This window comes from Mesoplodon densirostris, chromosome X (assembly GCF_025265405.1).
Source record: "Mesoplodon densirostris isolate mMesDen1 chromosome X, mMesDen1 primary haplotype, whole genome shotgun sequence".
In the NCBI taxonomy this organism is placed as follows: domain Eukaryota; kingdom Metazoa; phylum Chordata; class Mammalia; order Artiodactyla; family Ziphiidae; genus Mesoplodon; species Mesoplodon densirostris.
In genome coordinates, this window is record NC_082681.1 from 55,431,119 (window position 1) to 55,456,552 (window position 25,434).

General features: G+C 36.4%; 1 protein-coding gene across 4 annotated transcripts in view; it reads right to left on the reverse strand.

Annotated features, from left to right (window-relative positions):
- Positions 1–25,434, reverse strand: part of DIAPH2 (diaphanous related formin 2) — an 894,195-nt gene that overhangs the window by 419,986 nt on the left and 448,775 nt on the right. For all 4 annotated transcript variants that reach the window (XM_060086247.1, XM_060086246.1, XM_060086245.1 and 1 more), the window contains one exon: positions 3,236–3,365. In XM_060086247.1, coding sequence (XP_059942230.1) covers positions 3,236–3,365 — 130 coding nt within the window. The remainder of the gene's footprint in view (positions 1–3,235; positions 3,366–25,434) is intronic.

The window sequence follows — 25,434 nt, forward strand, 5'->3', positions numbered from 1 at the left end:
AATGACGAGAGAAATATTATTTTATGAATTCCACTGGTAATAAAATTCCATTGTACTGTTTGATTCTGAACTTCATAGGAGCGGCTTGCCTCCTGCATTCCCTGCAATAATAACTAAATAGATAAATAAATAAGTGAAACCAAAGCAAAACCAAACCACTCTCCAATTCTTTAGGCAATGCTTCATAAACATTTCCCACCCAAGAACCCCTAAGGGAAGAGAAAATTGAACACACTCCCCAAGGGATCTGCGGCAAGTGTGAAATTTCTTTGAAGTCATCTGTTTTATTTTAAAAATTCATGTGAATTTTGCATTCCACTCCATAATATATATCTGTGTTAATGTAAAATGATGTGTTTTCTCCCAATATCTTTGAGTTACTGAGCTCTAGGAAAATATGCTAAGTTTATACCATAGCTTTGCATCGTCCAAGACGCACACAATTTTAGAAGGTTAGCTTAACAAGGAATGAAGGCAATTTATAAAATACGTTTTTCCATGAATCCCACATATTTCTTACTTTCAGTTTTGTTTTCACTTCAAGGTAATTTTTTTTTCTTTGTCAGTTAACTTGAGGTCTATAACTTTAGCACTGAGCTGAAATACATTTATTTGCTAGAGCAGACAGAAAAGATCCTTATTCTATCAAAATAGGTACTTGGGTTTTAATAATCAAAAAACACAGAAGGGGGAGGGATAGAAGAGGAGTATGGGATTAATAGATACACACTATTATATATACAATACATAGGCAACAAGGATTTACTATATAGCACAGGGAACTATATTCAATAGCTTGTAATAACCTATAATGGAAAAGAACCTGAAAAAAGATATAGATATATATAACTGAATCACTTTGCTGTACACCTGAAACTAACACAATATTGTTAATCAACTGTACTTCAAAAAAAATTAAAAAATAAAGAGAGAATTTTCAAAAGTATAAGAAAAAACAAAAACGAAGATATTAGTAATCATACAATTATTCTTGAAATGAGTTATATAACTCAATTATTAACTGAATTAGTTTCACACCAGTTTAAAAAGACAGGTACTTTTTTTCTTTTTGTAGGCAATCATTTCACAAGGAGATAGTCCAAAATCATGGAAAATGAATTAATATATAGTGTTGATCTATTTTTATTTTTGTGGTTGGTTGTGAATATAGATATGCTTGCTATAAACACAGTACTGGAGGTGACAGAATGTGATTCAAACAGGACTGAAATCTGTATTAAGCAAAAAAGACAAGTTAGACACCAAGGAAAAGTATTTAACTATAAATAAGAAGTTAAGTGGCTTGATCTTTCACACCACATTCTGTTTTTTCTTGCAAACTAAATTCACAAGTATTTTGTTCTAAGGCTTTAGTAGTAAAACATTAAAAAAATTAAGGAAATGGATTCTGAACAGTGATTTGACAAATAATAGTCAGTTGTCTTAGAGGAGAGGGCAGGTGAGATTTCCAGGCATATGATGCAGCATGAAATCATACACAGAGACAGGATTATTAGAAAGGAATAAAAATGGCTCAAAAGAAAATATTTCTGGACACATGAGAACTAGAAGGAAATGAAAGGGGGATGCAAGCAGGCAGAATGTACTTAAAAACTTGTTGAGTTGCAAACTCTGAGTCTAAATTTCATAGGGAAAGAAAAAGAATTAGTCAAAATAACTTGAGAATGGGGATTGCCGCAGTCCAAACAGAAAGATAGGAAGAGGACTTCTGGCAAGTCTTTCGAATACAATGTCAGGAAGACTACACGAAAGCAGAAATAAGCAAAATACAACAGAGAGGTGTTGCTCTTGAAATGGATAGGAAGAAAGAAGTTGGTGATATCGTAAAAGAAAAATATGAAAGGATTTACCAAAAGCCCAGACGTAGGAAACAAACAAATAGAACTGAGTATAATACATACTTGGCTGAGACTAGAGGAGCTATAGGTACCCTTATGATTGTTCTCTTCCAACAAGACAACAGCAACAACTGTAATATTCATTATATTAAAGGAATTAAAGAAATTTCATTAACTTCATTAAATTCAAGAAATATGTTGAGGATGTGATCAACAATACCAGACCGGCAGAGATGACCACTGAACAATATTACACAAACGACTTTCTGGGTTTTGTAGACACACTTTTTTTCTCCTTCAACGGACACTAATGGTTTATATGATTTGTAATAAACTTGGGAAACGTATATGCTTTTGAGTCCTTACTGAAAGTCCTCGGAGTTATAGAGAAGCAGAATTACTATAGTGCAGTTTCAAATATAAGATTTATGGCCTACTCTTCTTATCCAAGAGGAAAAATGTACTTCTCCACATACGTCAACCTCACTTTCAAAAAAGTTTACTTGACCCTTCCTCCTTTCTTTCACTTTTCAACTTCTTCTAAAAGTAGACAATAGTTACTAACCAACAAAGCTAATCCGTTCGAATTAAAGTCTTGGAGACATTTTTGTTCCTCCTCTCCTGTTCTTCACTGGTGCCAGGTTCTGCCCATTCTAGTCCTTCAATGATGCCCTGCCACCTACCTCATCAAGATCAGACTGCTTAGCATGACACTGAAGTCTCTGAAATGGCTACCTTACTACTTCAGCCTGATAGTCAATGACTCTTTCACCATCCTAACACATTCCGCCACTGTGCCTTCTCATATTGTCTGCTCTCTGGACAGCATACCCCTTTTCCATGTCAGTAAAAATCCTATTCTCATGCTTCACCCTGTTGGCCTCCTCTTATCTATCCATTCAAAGGTTCTTCCTCTCTCATCTAAACCACAGTCCGTTATCTTTTCCTGTAGCACTTCTCATATTCATCTTTGTTTTATAGAGTATTTGTGTATATGTCTTTCCTTCCCTTCTAGATTTTAAACACATTCAAGCAAGAACTATCTCACGATCATTTTGATATCACCAACAGCCCCAGAGTATGATTCCTTTGCAAATAATATACACGTAAGTATTTATGAAATGAACAAATATACTATTTGATCAGAGATATGAAAGCTTCAATAACCTAGAGCGTTAAAAAATAAAGGTGGTCAAAAGCAGGTCATTAAAACACACTATGCTGTCAAATATAAGCTAATGGAAACTATCTTCCTGCTTTTCTTATATCAGTAACCAAATAAAAATTACGATTAATGCTTATAGATTATTTAATCCTACCGTTTAAAATATTTACTTAGACAAGATGTAGTCTTAAAGTGGTTACAAATCAATTACCTTTGCTTGCACTTTCCACATGTTCCAGTTCTTCAGGAAATTTTAGGATATCCCGGTATTTTTCCTCACAAATTTCAGCAATAAAATGCAAGAGGGTTGTCTTTTGATCTGCTGATTTAGTATCTCGGATCTGGAATGGAATAACAACATTTTTAGTGTTTTTTTTTTTTTGTGGTACACGGGCCTCTCACTGTCATGGCCTCTCCTGTTGCGGAGCACAGGCTCCGGATGTGCAGGCCCAGCGGCCATGGCTCACGGGCCCAGCCGCTCCGCGGCATGTGGGATCTTCCCGGACTGGGGCACGAACCCGTGTCCCCTACATTGGCAGGCGGACTCCCAACCACTGCGCCACCAGGGAGGCCCTTTTAGTATTTTTAAATAATATATATATAGAGATTTTTTCTTTTTTAAAAATTATTATTACTTATTTATTTATTTTTGGCTGAGTTGGTTCTCTTCATTGCTGCACGCGGGCTTTCTCTAGTTCTGGCGAGCAGTTCTGCAGTTCTTCCCTGCAGTGCATGGGCCCCTCATTGCGGTGGCCTCTCCCATTGGGGAGCATGGGCTCTGGGCGCATGGGCCTCAGCAGCCGTGGCCCATGGGCTCCAGAGCGCAGGCTCAGTAGTTGTGGCGCACGGGCCCAGTTGCTCCACTGGCATGTGGGATCCTCCCGGACCAGGGATTGAACCAATGTCCCCTGCATTGGCAGGTGGATTCCTAACTGCTGCGCCACCAGGGAAGCCCGAGAGACTTTTTCTTAATCAAGATAAATAAATGAATAAATGAACTCAATTCATTGTAACTAATTAAAATTTTTTTTAAATGTCTGGGGTAGTTCCTACCAGGGTCTAGTGACAATGCTCTGGATTTTAAAATGAACTCCGCATTTTAAAAGAGAGAAAGATGACCCAAAAAAGTAAAAAATTAAACATTAATCCGTATTTCTTAAAATGTCTAGATTATTATGGCAAAATGAACTATTCTTTTCATGAGAAAAGAACATTCACTTAAGTATTGATAATAATAGTCCAAGTGAATGTGTGTTTATGTTATCAGCATTCTGTTCTTTGCTTTATCACAGAAATATATTCTTGAAAGCTGGATTCGCCTGTGAGGTTATATTTATTTCTGGCCATTGCTGATGCAAATTAATGTAAAAGAGCAAGCACATTTTACCCTCGTTTACTTGCATGGGCCATCAAAAAAGAATAACTGAAGGCTTTTTATGCTGATTTATAAACAGAATCTGACCACACAATCGTGATAATATGTCAAATTTTATTTGTCTGCCTACACATTGTATCTTCTTTTCAGAGACACTAGAAAAGGGATGCTGCGGTTAGAATGATAAAAGTCTTTAAAGTATAGGACCAAAAAAAATCTATGATGAGAATCTAAGTGTTTTCTTTAATATAACTCTCATACTAGACTAAGCTGCAAATGAAATCAAGGATTTACTTCAAAACAAAGGATAAATACAGTATAAAGTATCAACTTTTCTCATTCTATTGGATGTTTTAATTCTATAATCCTTAGATGATGGATTTGTCCACTGATGTTCATACTGATTTGGGGTTTTCAGCTTTAAGGATTACTGTTTAGAATAAATGAATATTCTTTGCAAATAGGTTTATGTAAAGGCTGTGGAGGATATTTAGGTAATTACAGAGTAATTTAATCCTTATTGTTTTAGTGTCTAAGGAAAAAAAATCATATTTAATCAATCAGTCCCATACTTTTTGTGCTACAGCTTTCTAACAACTGTTATGTTCTAATGATATGAACAACTTAAAAGAAATGTTAGTCTTCAGGCTCAAAACAAATAGCCACAGGAAGTATGATGCTGATAACTTAAGTGGCCACAATGATTTCTTTAAGAATTTCTGGGATTACTATTTATCCCATGTAGGTAAAATATTTAAAATTTTGCATTATTATGCTGATCCACCAAACACTTTTAAGTACTACAAGGTTGAAATGACACAATTCAAGAACAAGCTATAAGAACAAAAACCTCAAGGGCAACTTGTCTTAAGTAAGGCTTGCAGCTGTAGAAGAATCAACGGGAGGTTCACTTTCCTAAAGAGAGGCCTTTACCGGAGATTGCAGTGTTATATGATAACAAAGTGCATCCCCTTCAGAGTATGCTGAATATTCCAAGTAATAAGGAAATAAACATTTTCTTTTTTCTTACAGATTAATTGAATCCCTAAATCCTAAAATCCTAAAAACATTAGGAGCTTAGGGAAACTGAAGGCATATCTTCCTAAAGGAAAGGCAATTGATCTATATTTTGTGAATTCTATAGAAACAAATTATTTACACATACACATACACATACATCAGCAACAAAAAACCCACGCAATTTTTTAGGACACTAAATTGTACAAGTATATCATAATTTTTTTAAATGCACATGGTGAATACAAGAAAGGAAAACACAAAAATAGAAAAATAGCACTGTGCTCATATGGCAATCTTCTGGGTGATTTAAAAATTTCCTTTTTGACATGCATGCTTATAAGTGCTTAATTTTCAAAAACTGTATTTGATAAATATTTATCCAGAAGGAGGGCCATACATTTAATTCCTGTTAAAAAATTTAGTAGAGTCAATGGTTACATTTTTAAAAGATAAACAATGCATAACATTTGTATCATTAACTATTAAATATCTTTGTCGAAATCAGAAAGAGTGGTAGACAGAGTATGCATGTATTTTTTTAGAATTGTAACATTCCTTTCAAAGCAGGGACAAAGATGGCCAAGTGCCTATCCTGTCAAGCTGAGAAATATCTTGGTATGGTAGACAAACTGCTAAATTTGTATTGCAATATTTATTTTTTACATAACCTTACACCAGGAGTCCATCTTAAGGTTTCAAACTGGCAGGGAATATGTGGTCTTTTAAATTTTTCTTTATGTGCATGACACTTAGACCAATCATTTAAAAATGAATATATATATATTTAATATATATATAAAGGGAATTCACTGGCAGTCCAGCAGTTAGGACTCGACACTTTCACTGCTGTGGGCCTGGGTTTGAACCCTGGTTGGGGAACTAAGGTTCTGCAAGCCGTACGGCATGGTCAAAAACAAATGAATATATAATATTAAAATATAAAGGCAAAGCATTTTTACTTATTAAAGTATATTTACTTTGTATTATCATGTCTTCAGTCTCTCTTACCACATCTACACGATCCACACATTAGCCATCATCTCTCTCAGGACCTATTGTGTGGTTCGATGTCAAGTACAGAAGGCAGTTAAGAACATTCACCTTCATAGCTTCTAATGGCTAATGGCATTTATGCAATAATTTGCCCTTCCAAGTGTACTAGCTGTATATAGACATCTCTTGGGTTAGTACAAAGGTAATCTAATCTGAGTATGTTCAAAATCACTTCCAAAGTGTTTGGGTTAGTTTATTAAGAAATAAAATTGTCTTCCCTTCGATATTGGGTTAACTCAAAATTATGTTATTTTTACATTAACATCAAATATTCCAATAATACTTGTCCAGATTGCCAGAGTCTCACTGGTAGCTATTCCATAAGCATTTCAAGGTTCACTCCAGCCAGGAGCCAAGTGCCATCTTGCATCCTAGACTGTGCTTCCCCTCTCACCAGCAACAGTTAGGCAGGGGTATGAGACAGATATAGGACTGCTCTTTATAACATGCAAAAGGATGAACAAAATGGTCACCCTATAATCCTCTGTCTTGTATATATTTTCAAACAATAAAAACACAAACAGTAGTTCCAGAAATTGGAATTATTTGAAAAAACTAACATTTTATAATATCTTAATAAGGTGAGTTATCAACAAATGATAACAAAAAAAAGAGTAATTCACTATATTCATTGATAAAGTGCCATCAGTTAATAAACCATATAGTGATTTTAATTATAATCCTCTGACCAATAAATGTTACACATAAAGATTAATAACTGAGTTTATACTAACTGTATCTACCTAATCTTTAATAACTTTCTGAAATGGTACATGAATACAAAATACCTTTAACAGATTAACACCTATTTCTCTAGCAAATTCTGATCATTTCTTTTTTCTAATAAACAGGAGTGCTATATTATGAAAGATAATATTTATATGTGATGTGTTCAAATACATTTCCAAAACTACAGTTAGGCAGATAGCAAAATATCTGAATAACTAATTGCCTTGTAAAAGATTTTTTCATTTTGAATACTCTCATTCAAGCCTGAAAACCTGCAGTCTCTGCCTTGTTTTTGAAATCAGGTGGTTTGAACACACAGAAGCCAGCACACAGCCAGAGAGCCTGAGCAAACAACATTTTAATCATCTATGTCAGTCACACACAATCTTTCTGCAAAGGACCCCTTCTATAGGTAATTTTCCCTTCTACTGAGATCTTAAGCCTATTTCTTCTTGCTCTGTCGACAGTGGAAACTGAAAATAACTGGTTGCTATTCTCTGTATAACCACCTCTCAGAGAGTGAAAGCTCCCTTCTCAGGTGTCCTGTTCTCTTAAACCAAACAATTTCAGTTCATTTAACCTCGCCACACAGATGTTAGTTTTCAAATGTTTAATTTTGTTAGGATGATTAGAACCCATTCAAAGTTTCCATTGCAAAGTCTCCCTTCAGCTACTAGAAAAGCACACAAACTCCTTGGTTTTACATTTAAGGCCCTTTTCGAGCTGGCCCTTGCCTACCTTTCTAATGTGTCCCCTGCTGCTTCCTGGTGCCTACCCTTAACTTCAGTCTGACTACAACTGCTTGAAAATACCATGCAATGTCATACCACTGTGCTTTTGTACATCTTGCTCTCTCTTTGACCCTCCTCTTTTTTTTTCTATCTGCCAAGTGAATACCTACTCAAATTTCAAGACTACTCAACTACCCCCTCCTTTCTGAAGACTCCTCTAAGGAGTAACTGATGACTTCCTTTGCCATATTCCTTCACTATAAACATTTCAACACAGTAGTTTCTTCCAGTCAGTATGAGCTCTTTCAAGGGAAGAGACCCTGTTTTACTAATTTTTATTATCCACGGTACCTAGGAGCATGCTAGGACATACTAGGGAGGCAATCAATGTTTTCTGAATTAAGATTTCTCTCCACTTGGGTGGGCTACAGAGCAATACTTCTAAATTCAACTCTACTCTTGTTAAGTGTGTGTGTGTACATACATATACATATACATATATACATACATATATATATACATACAGAAAGACTGACCCCAAAGCCCAGACTCTTCTAGGACACCATATTTATTGAGAGTTATGTGAGAGTGAATGCCAGAATAAAGTTACAACGTTCCCCTTGGGAAATGAAGCACTGTACATTTATAAGGGGAGACAGGAGCAAAGCAATTATGAATGTAGAAGTACATTTGATGATCCACTGTGGGCTGGACACTAGGGATCAGAGATAAACAATGCATGGTACTTTCAAAGCCTCAGGGAACCCAGAATTTAGGAGACAACACAAAATTATACAGAAAGGAGATGACGTAGGAGAGTAATTTGGTGGTAAATGTCAAGGACTGATATAGTTAAAATGATAACTATGGTACATGTAAACAAAGGCAGAGAAAGGACAAATTCAAGACACATTGTGAAGACAAACAGGATTAAGTCACTGAAAATAAATACTTGGGATGAGGGAAAGGGAAAAATCAAAGACTCCAAAAGTTTTTAGTTCTGGTGATTAAAAGAATGGTTGTATTGTGTCAATGATAAGGAAGCAATAACTCTAGAGTAAGCTGGCTTTGGGAAGGAGGTGGCAGTTCATTTTTTAAACATAAGTAGTAGGTAGCTATGTGGAGCTAATCTATGAGAAGGTGGTCATGGCCATTCCATCCTCTCTGCTTCATTTTATCCTATATGATTTCACCTAATAATGCTTCTTAAACATCCATATGATCACATCACTCTCTTCCTTCAAAAAATCCAATGGTTCTCTACAACTCATATAATAAAGTTCACATTTCTAATCAGAACAGTTACTGAGCACAGACTTTGGATTCAAACAGAACTGGGTTTGAACCCTGACTCTACCATTCACTAGTTGTGTGACGTTGGGCAAGTGAACCCTAAACAATCTATGTCTCAGCTTTCTCATCCATAAAATGGGCATTAGATAACACTTGTAGAATTGAATAAGATAATGTATTATCATGACCATGATCATCATCCAGATTAGAAGTGATGAGAGGCTACTTTAGCTTCCCATCTTCACACAGAGTAAGTCATTATCATAACCTAAAAGTCCCTCTGTTATCTGGTCCCCCATTACCACTGAGATCTTATCTCTAGCTATTATCCCTCAGCAGCCCCCTTCAACCATGCTGGCCTTCATTCTGCTGCTCCTTGAATTCACCAGGCATGTGTCTTACTCAGAGTCTGTGCGTGTGCTTTTTCTCTGCCTGGAAGGTTTCGCTTTTATTCGCTTGCATGCCCAGTTCCTTCCCATCTTTCAAGATCTATACTCAAAAGTCACTTTCTCATTATGGTCTTTCCTAGCTACTCTATCTAAAATTGCAGTCCATTCTCAAAACACTTCTTACCTCTTTCCCTCTTTTATTTTTCCCTATAGCAATTATCACAAATATACTATGTACCCTATTTATTTATTTATTGTCTGTCTCTCTCTGCTACAATGTCAGCTACACAAGTACAGGGTATTTTTTTCTTTTGTCTGCTTTGTTCACTTTCATACACTCAGCAACTAGAACAATGGCTGGCACATAACAGGCACTTAATACATATTTACTGAATGCACGGATGGATGAAGGTTTCCACCCATTTTCTTATGCTCTTCCTGACCTTAAATGCCTTCTTCCTTCATCAGGTGGTAGTAGCCTGTACCTCCTTTAAGGCGGAGGAGGACGAATATTTTTAACCCATCTGTCATGTGCTTATTGGCCAGAAACTTTGATAAGTGTTTTATATGGGTCACCTTTTTAAAAAAATCCTCAAAAGAATTCAGTTACTCAGTTATTAACAAGCCCATTTTATAGGTAAGGGACCAGGTTTAGAGTGAGTAAGTAACTTGACCTAGGTAAACAGATAATAAGAGCTGGTGCCAGAACACAACATGGTTAACTTATGTACACTGGGTGTCTAATGCATAGTGGACTGAATTAAGTGTCATGGATGATGAAGGTGATGGGAGTTGGGGGGTCAGGTCATTCAGGGAGAGCGGTGCTAATGATCCTCTCTTAACTTTCCTGAACAGAATTAATAAATTCTGTTTTTGTTTTCCCATAGCGCCTTATATATACTCTAGTTACAGGGTTTATTCCACAAAATATAATTTTGTTTATGCAAGGAGTCTCACCTGCCAAATTGTGAACTCCTTAAGAAAGAGGAATACATCAATTTTGTTCAGTAAATGTTTGTTGAATGAATAAATGCTACAGAGAGGCCAAATATAATGAGGACTGACTTGATGACTAGAGAAATCTTCGGTAACCTTCAAGCAGTTTCAATACAGTGCCAGGTGTGCAGACTTAAAAACAATGGACAGCCAGAAAGAGGAGGTAACATGTAAGGTAATTTATTCAAAATATTGATTATGGATAACAAATAACTAGATAATAAAGGGGGCAGCAGAGCTGGCAGCTAGAAAATGGTGAGGCTAGTAAGGAAGGTTATTATAATTATTTGTACCAAATACATTGAGCATAATTAGGCCTGTGGGGATCAGGCAATGGAAGAAATAAGCATTAAAAATCATGAGAAAGGAAAATGGATGGACACTGACTATTTCACTGGTTCTCAAACCGTGGTCCCTGAACCAGCATTATCAGTATCACCTGTGAACCTGACAGAAATGCAAATTTGGGGGCCACACACCAAACTGACCAAATTAGAAACTCTGAGGGCAGAGTCCATCAATATGTGATTTAATATACTGGCCAAAAAATTGATAGCACCTCCAGGTGATTCTGAGTCATGCTAAAGTTTGAGAACCACTAGACTTTTTTGAAGGAAATTTCCAGGCAAGAAGATGCTTGGCAATTGTCCACAGCTTGCTTGGGCCCTCTCATAATTACTTTCACATATAAAAAGTTGAAGTGCCGATATGATTTCAAAGCTTAGTGTCAATTCAAAACTAGAGAGGAGCAGACTAGCAATCTGTGCCATCTGAAGGACAGAATCTCTCTGAATGTTCTTAATTTACATTAAAAATGAGACTGATTTGTATCATAATTTACCATCTACTTATCTAAGAGTAGATGACCCAAACAGTATGTCCCATGCTGTGAAGATTCTAAATACATTGTTCATAAGTCTTTTAAACTGTCCCTCATCCTTCACCCAAAACTGTATTGAAAATACACTCACATGATGTTGCAGCATGTCTTGTCTACTCTGTATTATCAGAGTGATGGACTAGGTAACCCAGGAGATCGTTTACCCCTTCAACTCTAACTGAAGCTGCACACTCACTTCTTACTGGCAAATCTGAATTAGTGTTTAAATATTTACTCAAGAATTTTTGAATCAGAATAACAAATGTCAGTTGCAGACCTCAGGTTTCAATGTTTTCCCTAAAAAGTCTTGCCTTGCAAATGTATTTCACCAGTCCTAATTTCCGGGCTAATGTGTACTGGCTCTAAGTAGACAAACACCGTGACCCATATGTGAAACAGTTTCTTCGTATGAACCTACAGAGATCGGACAACAGCGGGTGAATGTAAAGAGAAAGAGGGCAAAAGGGGGGAAGCATCATCCCTGTCCATGACACAGGCACATTCTGATGCTGCCTCTCCAATGTCGGCAACAGCATTTGTGGTGGAAGGCCAAGAGTGAGAACGTGTTCCTCCGTTACCACACGTTATGTAGGAACAAAGTTGTGGACCGTATGCCCCCAGCTAAAGAAATCTTACACCCAACTTGCAGAGTGGCCCAGAGAATTCTCAGAATGACTAAACAAGCAAATATTCAGCCAGCTGCCAGAGAATATTCTCTTCCAGAAGAAGCAAGAATGTGCAGGATAAACACCAGGTTTTCTTGCATGAATTGCTGTAGAATGAATATTTATCAGAGAAGGAACTGATTTTCATGTAAAGATTGTAAGAAATGCCATGGTAAGGCAGAGTGGACGTTACTTAAGGAAAATTTTCAGGACACGTTTAAGCAGGTCTAAGAGTATTAAAACTTCAATGTGATATAATCTAAAATCTACAACAAAGTAGTGAATGTAACAAAAAAGAAGTAGACTCAGATTTAGAGAATAAACTAGTGGTTATCAGTGGGGAGAGGGAAGGGGGAGGAGGGGCAATATAGGAGTAGGGGATTAAGAGGTACAAATTGTTACGTATCAAATAAGCTACAAGGATATATTGTACAACACGGAGAATATAGCCAATATTTTATAATAACTATAATGGAGTATGACCATTAAATTTTTTTAAAAATTGTGACTCACTATATTGTACACCTGTAACTTACATAATATTGTACAGCAACTATACTTCAATAAAAATAGCAAAAACTTCAATGTGAGATAAAAGTCCATGTCTCTAGACTGTATCAGAAGGAATGCCTTTCTAGATACATCTTGTCCTTTTTCCCCTGGTGTTTATACAAATGGCCACATGAAATTCAGCAAACTTATCAACAGGTCCTTTACTCAGGAAAACCCAGAATTGCCTAATCCCTCTGTGTCAAGAAAAGGGTTCTGACAGATAGCAATGCCACATGATCCACATTTACATCGAACTGTCCTTAGAAGTAAAGGAGATAGTGAAATGCAGTGAAGGAATCTGGTTGAATCATTGGAATAAACCCACCTAGATTACCAAGACGATCAGATCATTCAACTTCAGTTATTTTTGCAAAAATTTTCCCTAATCATGGCTCCTTTTTTCCCTATTATATTTGTATATTCATGGAACAGTTAATATTTAAGCAATCAGGAATGCTCCAGTGCATATACCAAAACAACTACTACTGCATGCCAGTCGTGGTACAGCACATGAATTCTAATGTTTGTCTCCTTTATTTAAACAAAATTAAGTTCTGTGCTCTCTGCCAAGGGTTGTTTACAAATTATTGCTTTCTTCAACACCACCACACGCTGCAATAACATTGAGAAAGATAATGTATTTTTAAGGATTGCAATTACCATAAAGACATTAGCTTTGTAGCAGAGACCAGACAGGTTTCATACATGCTTTCCTGGCTTTATTTCTAACTCTCACCCAAAATGCTTTTCTGGGTACTACATGACCAGGGCTGACGCTAATTCAGCCAAATGTAATCTAGAGTAGAAAGATGTCTTAATTCTTTATGTAGGCCTGACTGTCCCGTTTTTATGCTCTTGATTTGGGTATTAAGTGGCATTTCTTATAAAAAGGGAAAAGATGATATCAACTGTGTAAAAATCAAGCAATATAAGAGTTTTACACTTGTTAGCATAATTTATGGCAGCAATCTGTGAAAAGAGAGCTTAAACTTGAAACCATGACAACATGAAAATGGCATAAGGATTCATCTCAATTGCCACCTCCAGGCTCAGCAGGACAGTGGTGATGTGAGTTTCCCAGAGAAGACAAATTTTGCTTTCCTATTCTTCCTGCTTCACCTCTCACCATCTCCCCTTCTAGCCCTACTTATGCATTCAAGGAGAATACCCTGCATATGCATTAGCCTGAAGTAGCCAGCACCAGTGGCAAATCAACAACCATTTTATCCTTATTTGAGGAAAGGCCAGAAAGAATTAATGAATTATGTCTATACTTTAAAAAGAAAAGCTGGTCTGGCACTTTCAACGGCTCTTAGTTAATCAACCTGCCTATAGGAGGCTTACCAAATAGAAGTTCTTCTGAGAATGGTTTCAACAAAATCAAGTTATTCTAAATTGGTATAGAAATAGTTTACAAGCATGAACATCCCTAAGGTCTTCAGTGGTTTCTCTCAGAAATGGTTTAAGCATTTAACTAAAACTTGTGACTTTTATTGTCATGAGGATTTTACTTAACAAAACTGTTTTATATGCATGAGGTTTGAGAGTGGGTGGAAGAGTTTTGGGTTTTTTTTTTTCTGTACATAGCTTTAAAGATTATCACCACCACCAACTGAGTGTATAGAATTGATCTTGCTATCTATATACAGTGTAAATAAATGACATTTGGTGGTGCAACACTAGTGTTTTTAGCTATTTAAGAACAACCTTTAAGGCCCAAGATATGTAATGTTGCTAAAGTATAATTAGAATCTGGCATAATTAGAATCTGAGGAGTGGCTATTTGGGGTGAGTTACATAATTAGCTATGTCCATTCATTTGTTTTCATGACTGTATATTATTCCACCACATGAAAACAATTAATTTTAGTTACAGTCCCGTGTTGACCATTTCCATTATCTAGTTTCCTTTTTTTGGTGGGTGGGGGAGTCATTATTACTGATATTCTTATAGATAATGGTGCTGTGAACATTATTTTATTATAGTAAAATACACATAAAATAAAACTTACCATTTTAAGCATTTTTAAGTATACAGTAAAGTGGTGTTAAGTACATTCAACACTGTTGTGCAACCATCACCACTGTCCATCTCCAGAAATTTTTCCCATACTGAAATTCTGTACCCATTAAACAGTAATTCCCCATCCCCCTCTCCCCTCCCCACCCCCCAGCAACCACTATTCTACTTTCTGTCTCTATTAAGTTGTCTATTCTAGGTACCTCAATTAGGTGGAATTATCAATATTTGTCCTAATGTGTCTGGCTTATTACACTTAGCATAATGTCTTCAAGGTTCATCCATGCTGTAGGATATACCAGAATTTCCTTCTTTTTAAAGGCTGAATAATATCCCTTTGTATGTATATACCACATTTTGCTTATCCATTCATCTGTCAGTGGACACTTAGGCTGCTCACACCTTTGGCTATTGTGAATATAATGCTGCCATGAATAATGGTATACAAATATGTGTTCAAGTCTCTGCTTTCAATTCTTTTATGTGTACATCCAGAAGTGGAATGCTGCATCATACGGTAATTCCATGTTTAATTTTTTTTTTTTTCCTGTATGCGGGCCTCTCACTGTTGTGGCCTCTCCTGTTGCGGAGCACAGGCTCCAGACACGCAGGCTCAGCGGCCATGGCTCACGGGCCCAGCTGCTCCGCGGCATGTGGGATCTTCCCAGACTGGGGCACGAACCCGTGTCCCCTGCATCGGCAGGCGGACTCTCAACCACTGCGCTGCCAGGGAAGCCCCATGTTTAATTTTTTGAGTAACTACCATACTATTTTCCACAGGGGTTGGACCATTTTACATTCACACAAGCCAATCCACAAGGGTTCCAATTTCTCCATTTCCTCTCTAACACTTTTGTTTTCTGGTTTTTTTAGATAGTAGCCATCCTAATGGATATAAAGTGGTATCTCATTGTGGATTTGATTCACATTTCCCTAATGATTAGTGACGTTGAGCATATTTTCATGTGCTCATTGGCCATCTTCTTTAGAAAAATGTCTTAAAATCTTTTGCTCATTTTTGAATTAGGTTGCTTGTGTTTTGTTGCTGTTGTTGTTCAGTCATAGGAGTTCTTTATGTATTTTGGATATTAATCACTTATCAGATATGTGATTTACAAATACTTTCTCCCATTCTGTGGGTTGTCTTTTTACTCTATTGATAGTGATTATTTCTTTACATGTCTACAGAGTGATTATTCTTGTACATGTCTCCAGAGTCCTTATGTAAGCTCTTATCTAGAGAATATACTAGGAGTTGCATTTCTGGTTATTGTAACTTCAGTATTTCTAAATCTTACCAAATTGTTTTCAAAAATAGAGGTACCAAGTTACATTCTCACCAGTAGTTCCCCTTGACACATATTCTTTTTTTTATTATTAGTTTCTGCTTTATAACAAAGTGAATCAGTCATACATATACATCTGTTCCCACATCCCTTCCCTCTTGCAACTCCCTCCCTCCCACCCTCCCTATCCCACCCCTCCAGGCGGTCACAAAGCACAGAGCTGATCTCCCTGCTGACACATATTCTTAGTCATACTTGATATTAGCAGAATTTTAAAAATTTTGCCCATCTCACAGGTATGAAATGATATGTCCTTGTGGTTTAATTGTAGGTGTGAATACAAAATGGTACAAGCATTTTGGAAAGCAGTATCTTTTAAAATTAAACCTTACTTTCCATAAGACACAGCACTCCCAGTCCTAGGTATTTACCCAAGATAAAAGAAATTTATGTATTGTACATGAATATTAAGAGCAGCATTATTTGTAATAGAAACAAAGTAGAAACAACCCAAATGTCCATCAGGTGATGAATAAAAATGTGGTATATGCATACAGTGGAATATTATTCAGTAATAAAAATGAACTACTGATATATGCCACAATATTATGCTGAGTGAAATCCACACCAAATACAAAGTAACACAAAAGACTACATTATTGGATGATCTCATTCATATGAAATTCTAGAAAAAGGTAAAACTATAGTGACTGAAAGCAAATAAGAGGTTGCCTGGAGCTGGGAGTAGGGATTGACTGCAAAGGGGCATGAAGAAACTACAGGTTGATAGAACCATTTCGTGCCTTGATTGCAGTATATACAAATAACAAATTTCATCAGACTGTATACTTAAAAATGAGTCAATTTGATTGTATGTCAATTATATTTTAGTTGTTACTTTAAAAAATTACAGGTTAAGTTCAAATCTCTCTTGATTGTGAACATATTTTACTTCTGAAATAATTAATACAACAACAAACAAAAGTCCTACGGAGATGCTTCCAGAAATTGACAAGTACCCAGGCATTTCTCTATATTTCTCATATATTTCATGAAAGCTGAAACTTGTAAACATAAAAAGATTTGAATGAACCAGGCTGTGGCTGATGAAAAATCATTGGAATCGTACATCAGCATCTCTCCCCACATCTTTCAATAGCTTACAATGCTTTTCAACTTCCTTCAGCACAGGTTTCCAAAGTAAAATATTCTGTTTTGATATAAGTATCTAATAAGGAGTTTGGGATTAACATATACACACTACTATATATAAAATAGACAACGGACAAGGACCTACTGTGTGGCAGGGGTCCCCAACCCCCGGGCCACAAACTGGTACCGGTCTTTGGCCTGTTAGGAACCGGGCCACACAGCAGGAGATGAGCAGTGGGCCGGCCAGTGAGCAAAGCTTCATCTGCCGCTCCCCAGGGCTCCCTGTCGCTTGCATTACTGCCTGAACCATCCCCCTCACCCCGACCCTGGTCCGTGGAAAAACTGCCTTCCACGAAACCTGTCCCTGGTGCCAAAAAGTTTGGGGCTGGTGCTGTATAGCACAGCGAACTATACTCAATATTCTGTAATAATATATATGGGAAAAGAATCTGAAAAAGAATATATAAACATATATGTATAACGGAATCACTCTTCTGTACACCTGAAACTAATACAACATTGTAAATCAACTATATTTCAATAAAAATTAAAGAAAGTATCTAGTTATTTGCTTGTATTTTAAGATTCAGTTCCTTTTTCTAAATAGTCAACTTCTGAAATAGCTTATATTTCCTCATACTAAGTTGCTTGGATTCCAAAGAGTGATTCCTCACACAGAGCATTAAACAGTGACTTTCTTCATTCTTACTTAATATATCTGAAAAATCTCAGGACATTCTCTTGTTAAAAGAAATATTACTTGATTTTTTTTTGTCCAATTAGCGAATAAGGAAGGGTACAGACACATAACAGTCATACAATGGTACCATTATATTAATGTTTTTGAACAGGTACTGATTAATTTTGTCCAAAATTTTAAAAATAATAAGAACTAATTATAGAAAGCAGGTAGAAACTTATGAAAAGCAGTTTTAAAGATACTCTTATTGTACCATAAAAGGCAAGAGAGTATTCTGAGAATGCAGATTAAAAAAAAAAGATGAAAAAAAATGAATGGCAAGTCTTGTGTGCTCGTCCCCATGACAGAAGTCAGGAAAAGCAAAATCTAAGCTTTGGTTTGTAGGAGAGAAGTAAAGCACATGTTGTAAATAAGGCTGGTATTGTGCTTTTCCTTTCTAAAGAAGAGGGGGGCAGCTTTATAGTATGGGCTATCATATAAATAACAGAGTACTTTGTTATTTTGTAGTTAGTTAACCAGTATTTATAGCAACATAGACTATTTTTCATGTGTGCTATTATATAAAAGCCATCACCCCCCTGCTCTCCATCCCATTTTTCCCTATTTTTCCTCCCTGTCCCTTGCTTTAGTATTACAATGTTCTGTATTTGGCAACTAGCTCATCAGGCCCTCAAGGACTAGAGACATATGTTTTATTTCTCTTTATTCCTGCAAAGCATCTAGCACAGGGCTCCACAGAAAATAATCAATAAATGTGGCCAACTTGCTGCCCCAATACTATCTAAAATGTACTTATATGTATATAAATACTTCTTAGATTCCCTAAAATTATCATAGGGATAATTGGATGTTCAGAGTTTTATTTGAATATTAACTGCTTATAAACCCCCTTCCATGGTCATCAGCCCTCCTTCTTAAAGTTCTGCCATGCCTTCATTAGTATGGTTTCATTGGACAGGAAAATCAGTTTGTAAGATAATCACTCACATTCAGTCACAGTAGCCACAATTTTTTGAACAACAGTCTCATACAGGGTCGAAATCCCCTTTGAACAAAGCTTTTATAGAGTAAAAAGGCATTTGTCTTCAAGCTTCCTAATTATATTCACTAAATGCTGTTCATGTTGTCAACTTTCCCCCACTGTGAGAATTACAAAATCAGTCATAAGATTAAACTCAGAAAATGACTACAGCAATTCACAGAATACTAAGCCAGCTGGGTTCATTTAAATCCTCTATGGAAACAGTCTTTGTGGTGAACCTAGCAAGACCTACAGCTAGTCCCATAAATCATCATTTTTTTGGTCTGCTCCAGTGCTGAAATTATTTATTGACACTCCTGATATATGGGAGACTCATCAAGAACCAAAAAAAAAGCTTTTTTATAAACTAGAGAATTATTCATCTCTGCCAGCCATACTACCCAATAGAACAGTTAACTATATTCATTATTGTTTAGTCACAATGACTTCAATGAGCATCTTTATGGCACAGTATTAAGTTGACTGCGTTTTTCATATCAATGTAAGAAGATAAAGTTTTAAAAATGAAAGAAAATACAGATATATTCGTTGTTTTTGTTTCCTTGAAATGAGTCTGTATTTAATGAGTCATAAACAAAGCCATATATGAGTCCCCTACTGGAAACAAATTATACCCCTCACTATAGTTCTCTATACAAATATATATTGTTGGCTTTTTAAATAATTATTATTGGCAGAAGATAAGGAGCATAATTTGGCAACTCATACTTTGCATTTTTAAAAGCTCTTTACAAGTTTGTCAATTTACATGTAAGAAGTATTTAACTCAATCTTATTTCTCTCTGATCATCCAATTCTGAAAATCATTGCTGAAACTTTCTCACTCCTTCATCCTCTCTCTCTTATTTTGTCTCTCAATCTCTCTCTCCCACTCTCGTTCTCTCCACACACACACACACACACACACACACACACACACACACACACACACACTTTTTGATTGGGACTGGCTTTTAATTCCTTTTTCTCAATCCTTCCCCTAAAATAAAGCTTTCAAAAATTGGAATCTCTTCCATATCAAAAAGATCATGTGTTTGCGTAGGGAAGTGCAGTAACTAGGCATAACTAGTCCACAAGGCAAGTGTGTACGTATGTACAATATATATTCATGTTACCCCTCATATCAAGTTATCTAGACTAATGGAAGGCAGATTTAACTGTAACACAGAGAAGTTAAAACCAGGGCTAGCAGCATAGGCATCACAATATTAAGAATTACAGTTAAGAGTCTTGGGTGTGTGTGTGTATGTGTGTGTTTAGAGGACAGAACATCTTCACATATATAAGTAAAATAGGAAAAAATATTGAGAGGGAAAAAAATGTTTCCAAAGCAGCCTGTATTGACAAGGAATACTAATCAAGTCTGTATCAGACAAATTACATTTATAGACTACTGTTCTCCAGAGAATTTAATAAACTGAAAATTGGGGGAATATAATGAAGTTTTCACACAACCTATAGTGTTGTAAATGTGATAATATCTAAACAGATGCAATCAAATTTTGAGAAAACAAACAAGTGTTACATTTAAAGTATTAGCTGACTAATTTGCAGCAATGGAGGTAAATTAATGAATATTTCAACTTAGAGAAAAATCTTTAAATAAGCTCATGGAAATTCTGTATTTTTAGAGGGAAGTAGGAAAATAAATGTGTGAGTCTGTTTCTTTTCATCAGAGCTCAAGATTTCAAAAAAGGTATTCTCATAGACATACTCTTTCATAACTACACCAATTTGAAGTACATCTACAAAATAGGTTAATCCCTGTGCCTAACATGATCATATAGTTTTACCCCTGCTGATACAGCAGTCTTTTCTCCCATCTCAATTCTGTAACGTAGGCCACAGAGAATAAGAAAGATACAATGCGTCTCCACATTAACATAAATCTGGGAAATGTTGTGACCATTTGGAATAATTGAGATATCTATCTTAGAAGAAATCACCTCTAAAGACAGAAACACACACTACCTTCATCAAGTTTTCTTTCTACTTAAGGAGTCAATCTGTATGTGCAGAACACTATAGTATAGGGATATAAAGAGACTAGGTACCTTACATCTTAGAAGTGGAAAAAAAGCTGATTTTCAAACTGAAGGACAATCTTCAAAGCATTTGGTAGCGTATTCACGGGATTACAAAATTAGGGAGACGGGCTCATATGTTCCCAACTCTTAGAGGGCTGTATTTTTAAAAAGAGAACCTCAGAAGTAGCCTGTGTTTTCCTCAGATTTTTAAATGGCATGAAGGACACTGGAGGTGAGGACTCTGGATTGGATTTCTGAGCTGGTATCCACACATCTTGATTACTGGAGAAATGAGATGACTGAAGCAATCTTTCAGTATTACCATTTGCCCATGTGCACAAGTCCACATGCACTGATTAATAATATGTGCTTGAGGATATATAATGAACAACATCTGGGAATTAAAAGAACTTATGGAGAATTGTTTCTTTAAACAAATAAATTTAGAGTTCTTTAAATTTAAACATTTCTGCATTTACTGACTTAAGTAATATTAATGCTTGCTCTTTGAAAATCACAACTTTGGGTATACTGATTTTTGTGAAGAACTACGGGAAACAAAACCCTTGACACAGTTATAAAAACTGAATATAAAATGTCACCACTGACATAGTCACACAAGAGTTGAACATTCATCTTTTCAACACTGAATGCTTCTCAATGATGAGAACCCATTAAGCACAATACAATACAACACAAAGGATTTAAATAAAGTTCGACCATCAAATAAGCTGAACAAAGAAAACCATTTAACATTAAGAATGATATCCTGTCCTTATGTCATTCTATGGTGCTTAGTTATTTCAAAGTCAACAATGGTGAATGTTCTTGCTTCAACGTAATATAATGAGACACAGACAAACCCTTAACTTGAGATGTTTGTGTCTATTGGTCATGAATAATGAACGAATGATATGGTGTATCACTATTTAATGTGGTGACATTTTAAAATGCAAAGTAACATGAGTGAGCACCTCTGTATTTTGCTGTAGCTTTGGATCTTATATCACTGATTATAACAGGTGAATCATAGAGATCACCAGCTGAAAACTCTGCTGCAAAGAGTCCACAGGAAGGAAGGCTAAAAGGACCCACAGGGAAAAAAAGGAAAGCTTGGTAAGAGGACCTAACATTCCATCCAACCCTGTTCTTGACAGAGAATCTAATCTTCCCTTACACAGAATTGTTCCAGGACAAATTGTCTCCCTCAAAGCAATTTTCTTCTCAGCAAATTATCAATCACATCTCCCCCAAATCCAAATAATGCCATACACTGTCTTATAGGAGAAAGCATATTTGAGTGATGCAAAAGAGGTCATCAAATTCTAAAAACTACCTTGAGCCACTGAAATAATTTGAGTCCCAGGAAATGTGGGATTCTAACTTTGCCTCCAATACTGAGTGATCCTGGGTAAGCCATCTCTCTGGAGAACAGATGTTCATTTGTAGAAAATATGTATTGAGAAGAGCAGCCAACCCTGCCTCCACAAAACTGATATGGTCTGAGAGCCTGTACATACAAAGCAAGTGATTGCTCTATAATTATGTAGATTATTAGGTGTTATTTTATTACAAATATATAGGTTCCACTACCTGGATACATTAAAATCTATTAGAGGAAGACAAACTTTCTATTAATATTCCTCTAATGACTTCTATTTCAATTTGAATAATAAAAAAGAGAGATTCCTCATTTTACAAGCCACTGGAGAGTCAAGAAAGTCCACCTGTGATTTTCCCCATTTTCAGTACCCTGTAAGGGACAGAGTTGGTTCTGTAATGCTTCCTTGAAATGAGCCACATATGACTAAACCTTCTGTTAAAATTTAGCGAGAGGCAGTGTGTTGCAAGGTTTTGGACACAGAAAACCTAGATTTAGGCCCAAATGTGGACATTTAATAGCTTTCTGATCTTGAAAAAAATTGCATAACCTCACTGGGTTTTAGTTTTCTAATTTGCAAAATGGGGTTAATAATAATAAACCTCTCTGAATCACAAGGGATACATCTAAACTGTAAAAGCATAGGCAACCAAGTGTGTAGACTAGTGACCAGGATTTATTGACCTTTGCTAAGGTGCCTTTCAGTATATTTTACAGTGGTTATTTTCAACAATATCTTTGGTTTTAAATTAATAGTCCCATATTTATTTATTAACCCATATTTAAGGGTGAATTTTTGGTTTATATTGATAGCAAACAATACATTTTTTATGTTTTTACAACTAAACCATAGCATAGTGTTACATTTACATATTTAATAGTTTCGCTGGTAAAAATACACTCTTTATATCTGTGAGACACTAAATTCTCTCACTTAAAAAAATGCTAATACTTATTTTGAACACTCACAACAAATCCTTTGTTTTTTTTTTTTTTTTTTTTTTGCCGCACGCGGGCCTCTCACTGTCGTGGCCTCTCCCGTTGCGGAGCACAGGCTCCGGATGCGCAGGCTCAGTGGCCATGGCTCACGGGCCCAGCCGCTCCGCGGCATATGGGATCCTCCCAGACCGGGGCACGAACCCGTATCCCCTGCATCGGCAGGCGGACTCTCAACCACTGCGCCACCAGGGAGGCCCAACAAATCCTTTTATTTAATCAAATTGCCTACCTTTCATTCAGTAGTAATCTATTGAGGGCTTCCTATACAATAGACACTGTGGATAAAATGTAGAATAAAATAATAACCACCCTCCATGAGTTCTGAGTCTTTAGAGAGAAAGAGAGATAGAATAATTATAGTGCAGTGTGAACAGTCCTATAATAATTATACTCACAGTGTGTAGTGGTAACCAGAGAAGAAGAGCTAAAGGGTAAAAACCAGATGAAGAAGAGTAGCAAAGGACATTATAAAAATGTGAAAGGCAAGCTGTTCCAGTTACATGTTTTTTAAAAAAGGGTGAGAGAGAGAAAGATAGAAAGCATAATCAGGAGGCCAAGACTCTACCTCTAGTTTCATAACTAAAGTGACCAACTGTCCCAGCTTGCCTAGGACTGTCCCAATTTTAGTAGTGCATGTCCTGAATCCCAGGAAAGCTCTTAGTCCTGGGTAAACCAAAACAGTTGGTCGCTATATCCAGCTTTATGAACCTGACTGTCACCTAGTAAGAAGGTGGCTGTCTGCAGTTCAGAAAGAGAGCCCTCACCATATACCAACCAGGCTAGCATCTTGATCTTGAACTTCCAATCTCCAAAACTGTGAGAAAATAAATTTCTGTGTTTTTTTGTTTTTTTATTATTTTATGACTTATTTTTTTAACATCTTTATTGGAGTATAATTGCTTTACAATTGTGTGTTAGTAAATTTCTATTGTTTAAGCCACCAAGCCTACGGTATTCTTTTATGGCAGCACGAGCTGACCAACACACCAACCAAAGTATTTCACTTCTCTAATGGTCAGTTTTCTCATCTGCAGGCTGAAGGGGCTAGATTAGATACTTTCTAATGTTAAGGTTCTAAGTTTAGATAGAGATAATCCACATCATTTCAGCTAAAAACGATTAGATACTGTAAAGTTTTTACAATACTTAGATGTAACTTTTTGCTTAGATCTTTTATATATTTTCTCTTGAATTACAAATTTCTAAATTGTGCTTCCATAGACAGCGGTCATTTTCCTTACAAATCACATTTTCTGGTACATTATATTTTGCACTGAAACTGAACCTAATTCACTCTCCATCTTACAACTTCTCTAGGGGAGATAGATGCCTTCTTTTGTATACTTGGGGAGATATCTGTAATACTCTGTCACTAATACCATGAGATGACCTCTAGGAAATGAGGCCTTTATGTTACATACACTTTATATAAATGATGAATCTTAGAAAAAAGTAGCATAATTGCATTACTTTATTAACCCTACTAAATTAAAGTTAGATATCTAAAATTTTCTCCACAGTAAAACTAAATGTTTTCTTCAGGTTCTTTGTATGCCATATTTCACATCTGTACAAAAACACATCATTATACCATATCATAATTTGTTATGTCTCTCTGTCCAGCTACAATGACTGGAAAGTCACAGTATGGGTGAAGGAGATATTAACTCAAGGCAGAAAAACAAAGGTTTTTGGCCTTCATAAGTTATAAAATGGGCTGTGAGTGATTTAAAAAAAAAAAAAAAAAACAGTTACAGAGGCAAGATACTGAAGCTAGGGCCTCCCTGGTGGCGCAAGTGGTTGAGAGTCCACCTGCCGATGCAGGGGATACGGGTTCGTGCCCCGGTCTGGGAGGATCCCATATGCCGCGGAGCGGCTGGGCCCGTGAGCCATGGCCGCTGAGCCTGCACGTCCGGAGACTGCGCGTCCGGAGCCTGTGCTCCGCAGCGGGGGAGGCCACAACAGTGAGAGGCCCGCATACCGCAAAAAAAAAAAAAAAAAAAAGATACTGAAGCTAGTATATAAATTACTCAAAATCTTCTCACAACCTGCCAACCAATGTTATTTGTTTCCAACATACACCCAATATTCAAGGCAGTGTAGTTTTCAATTCAGCTTCA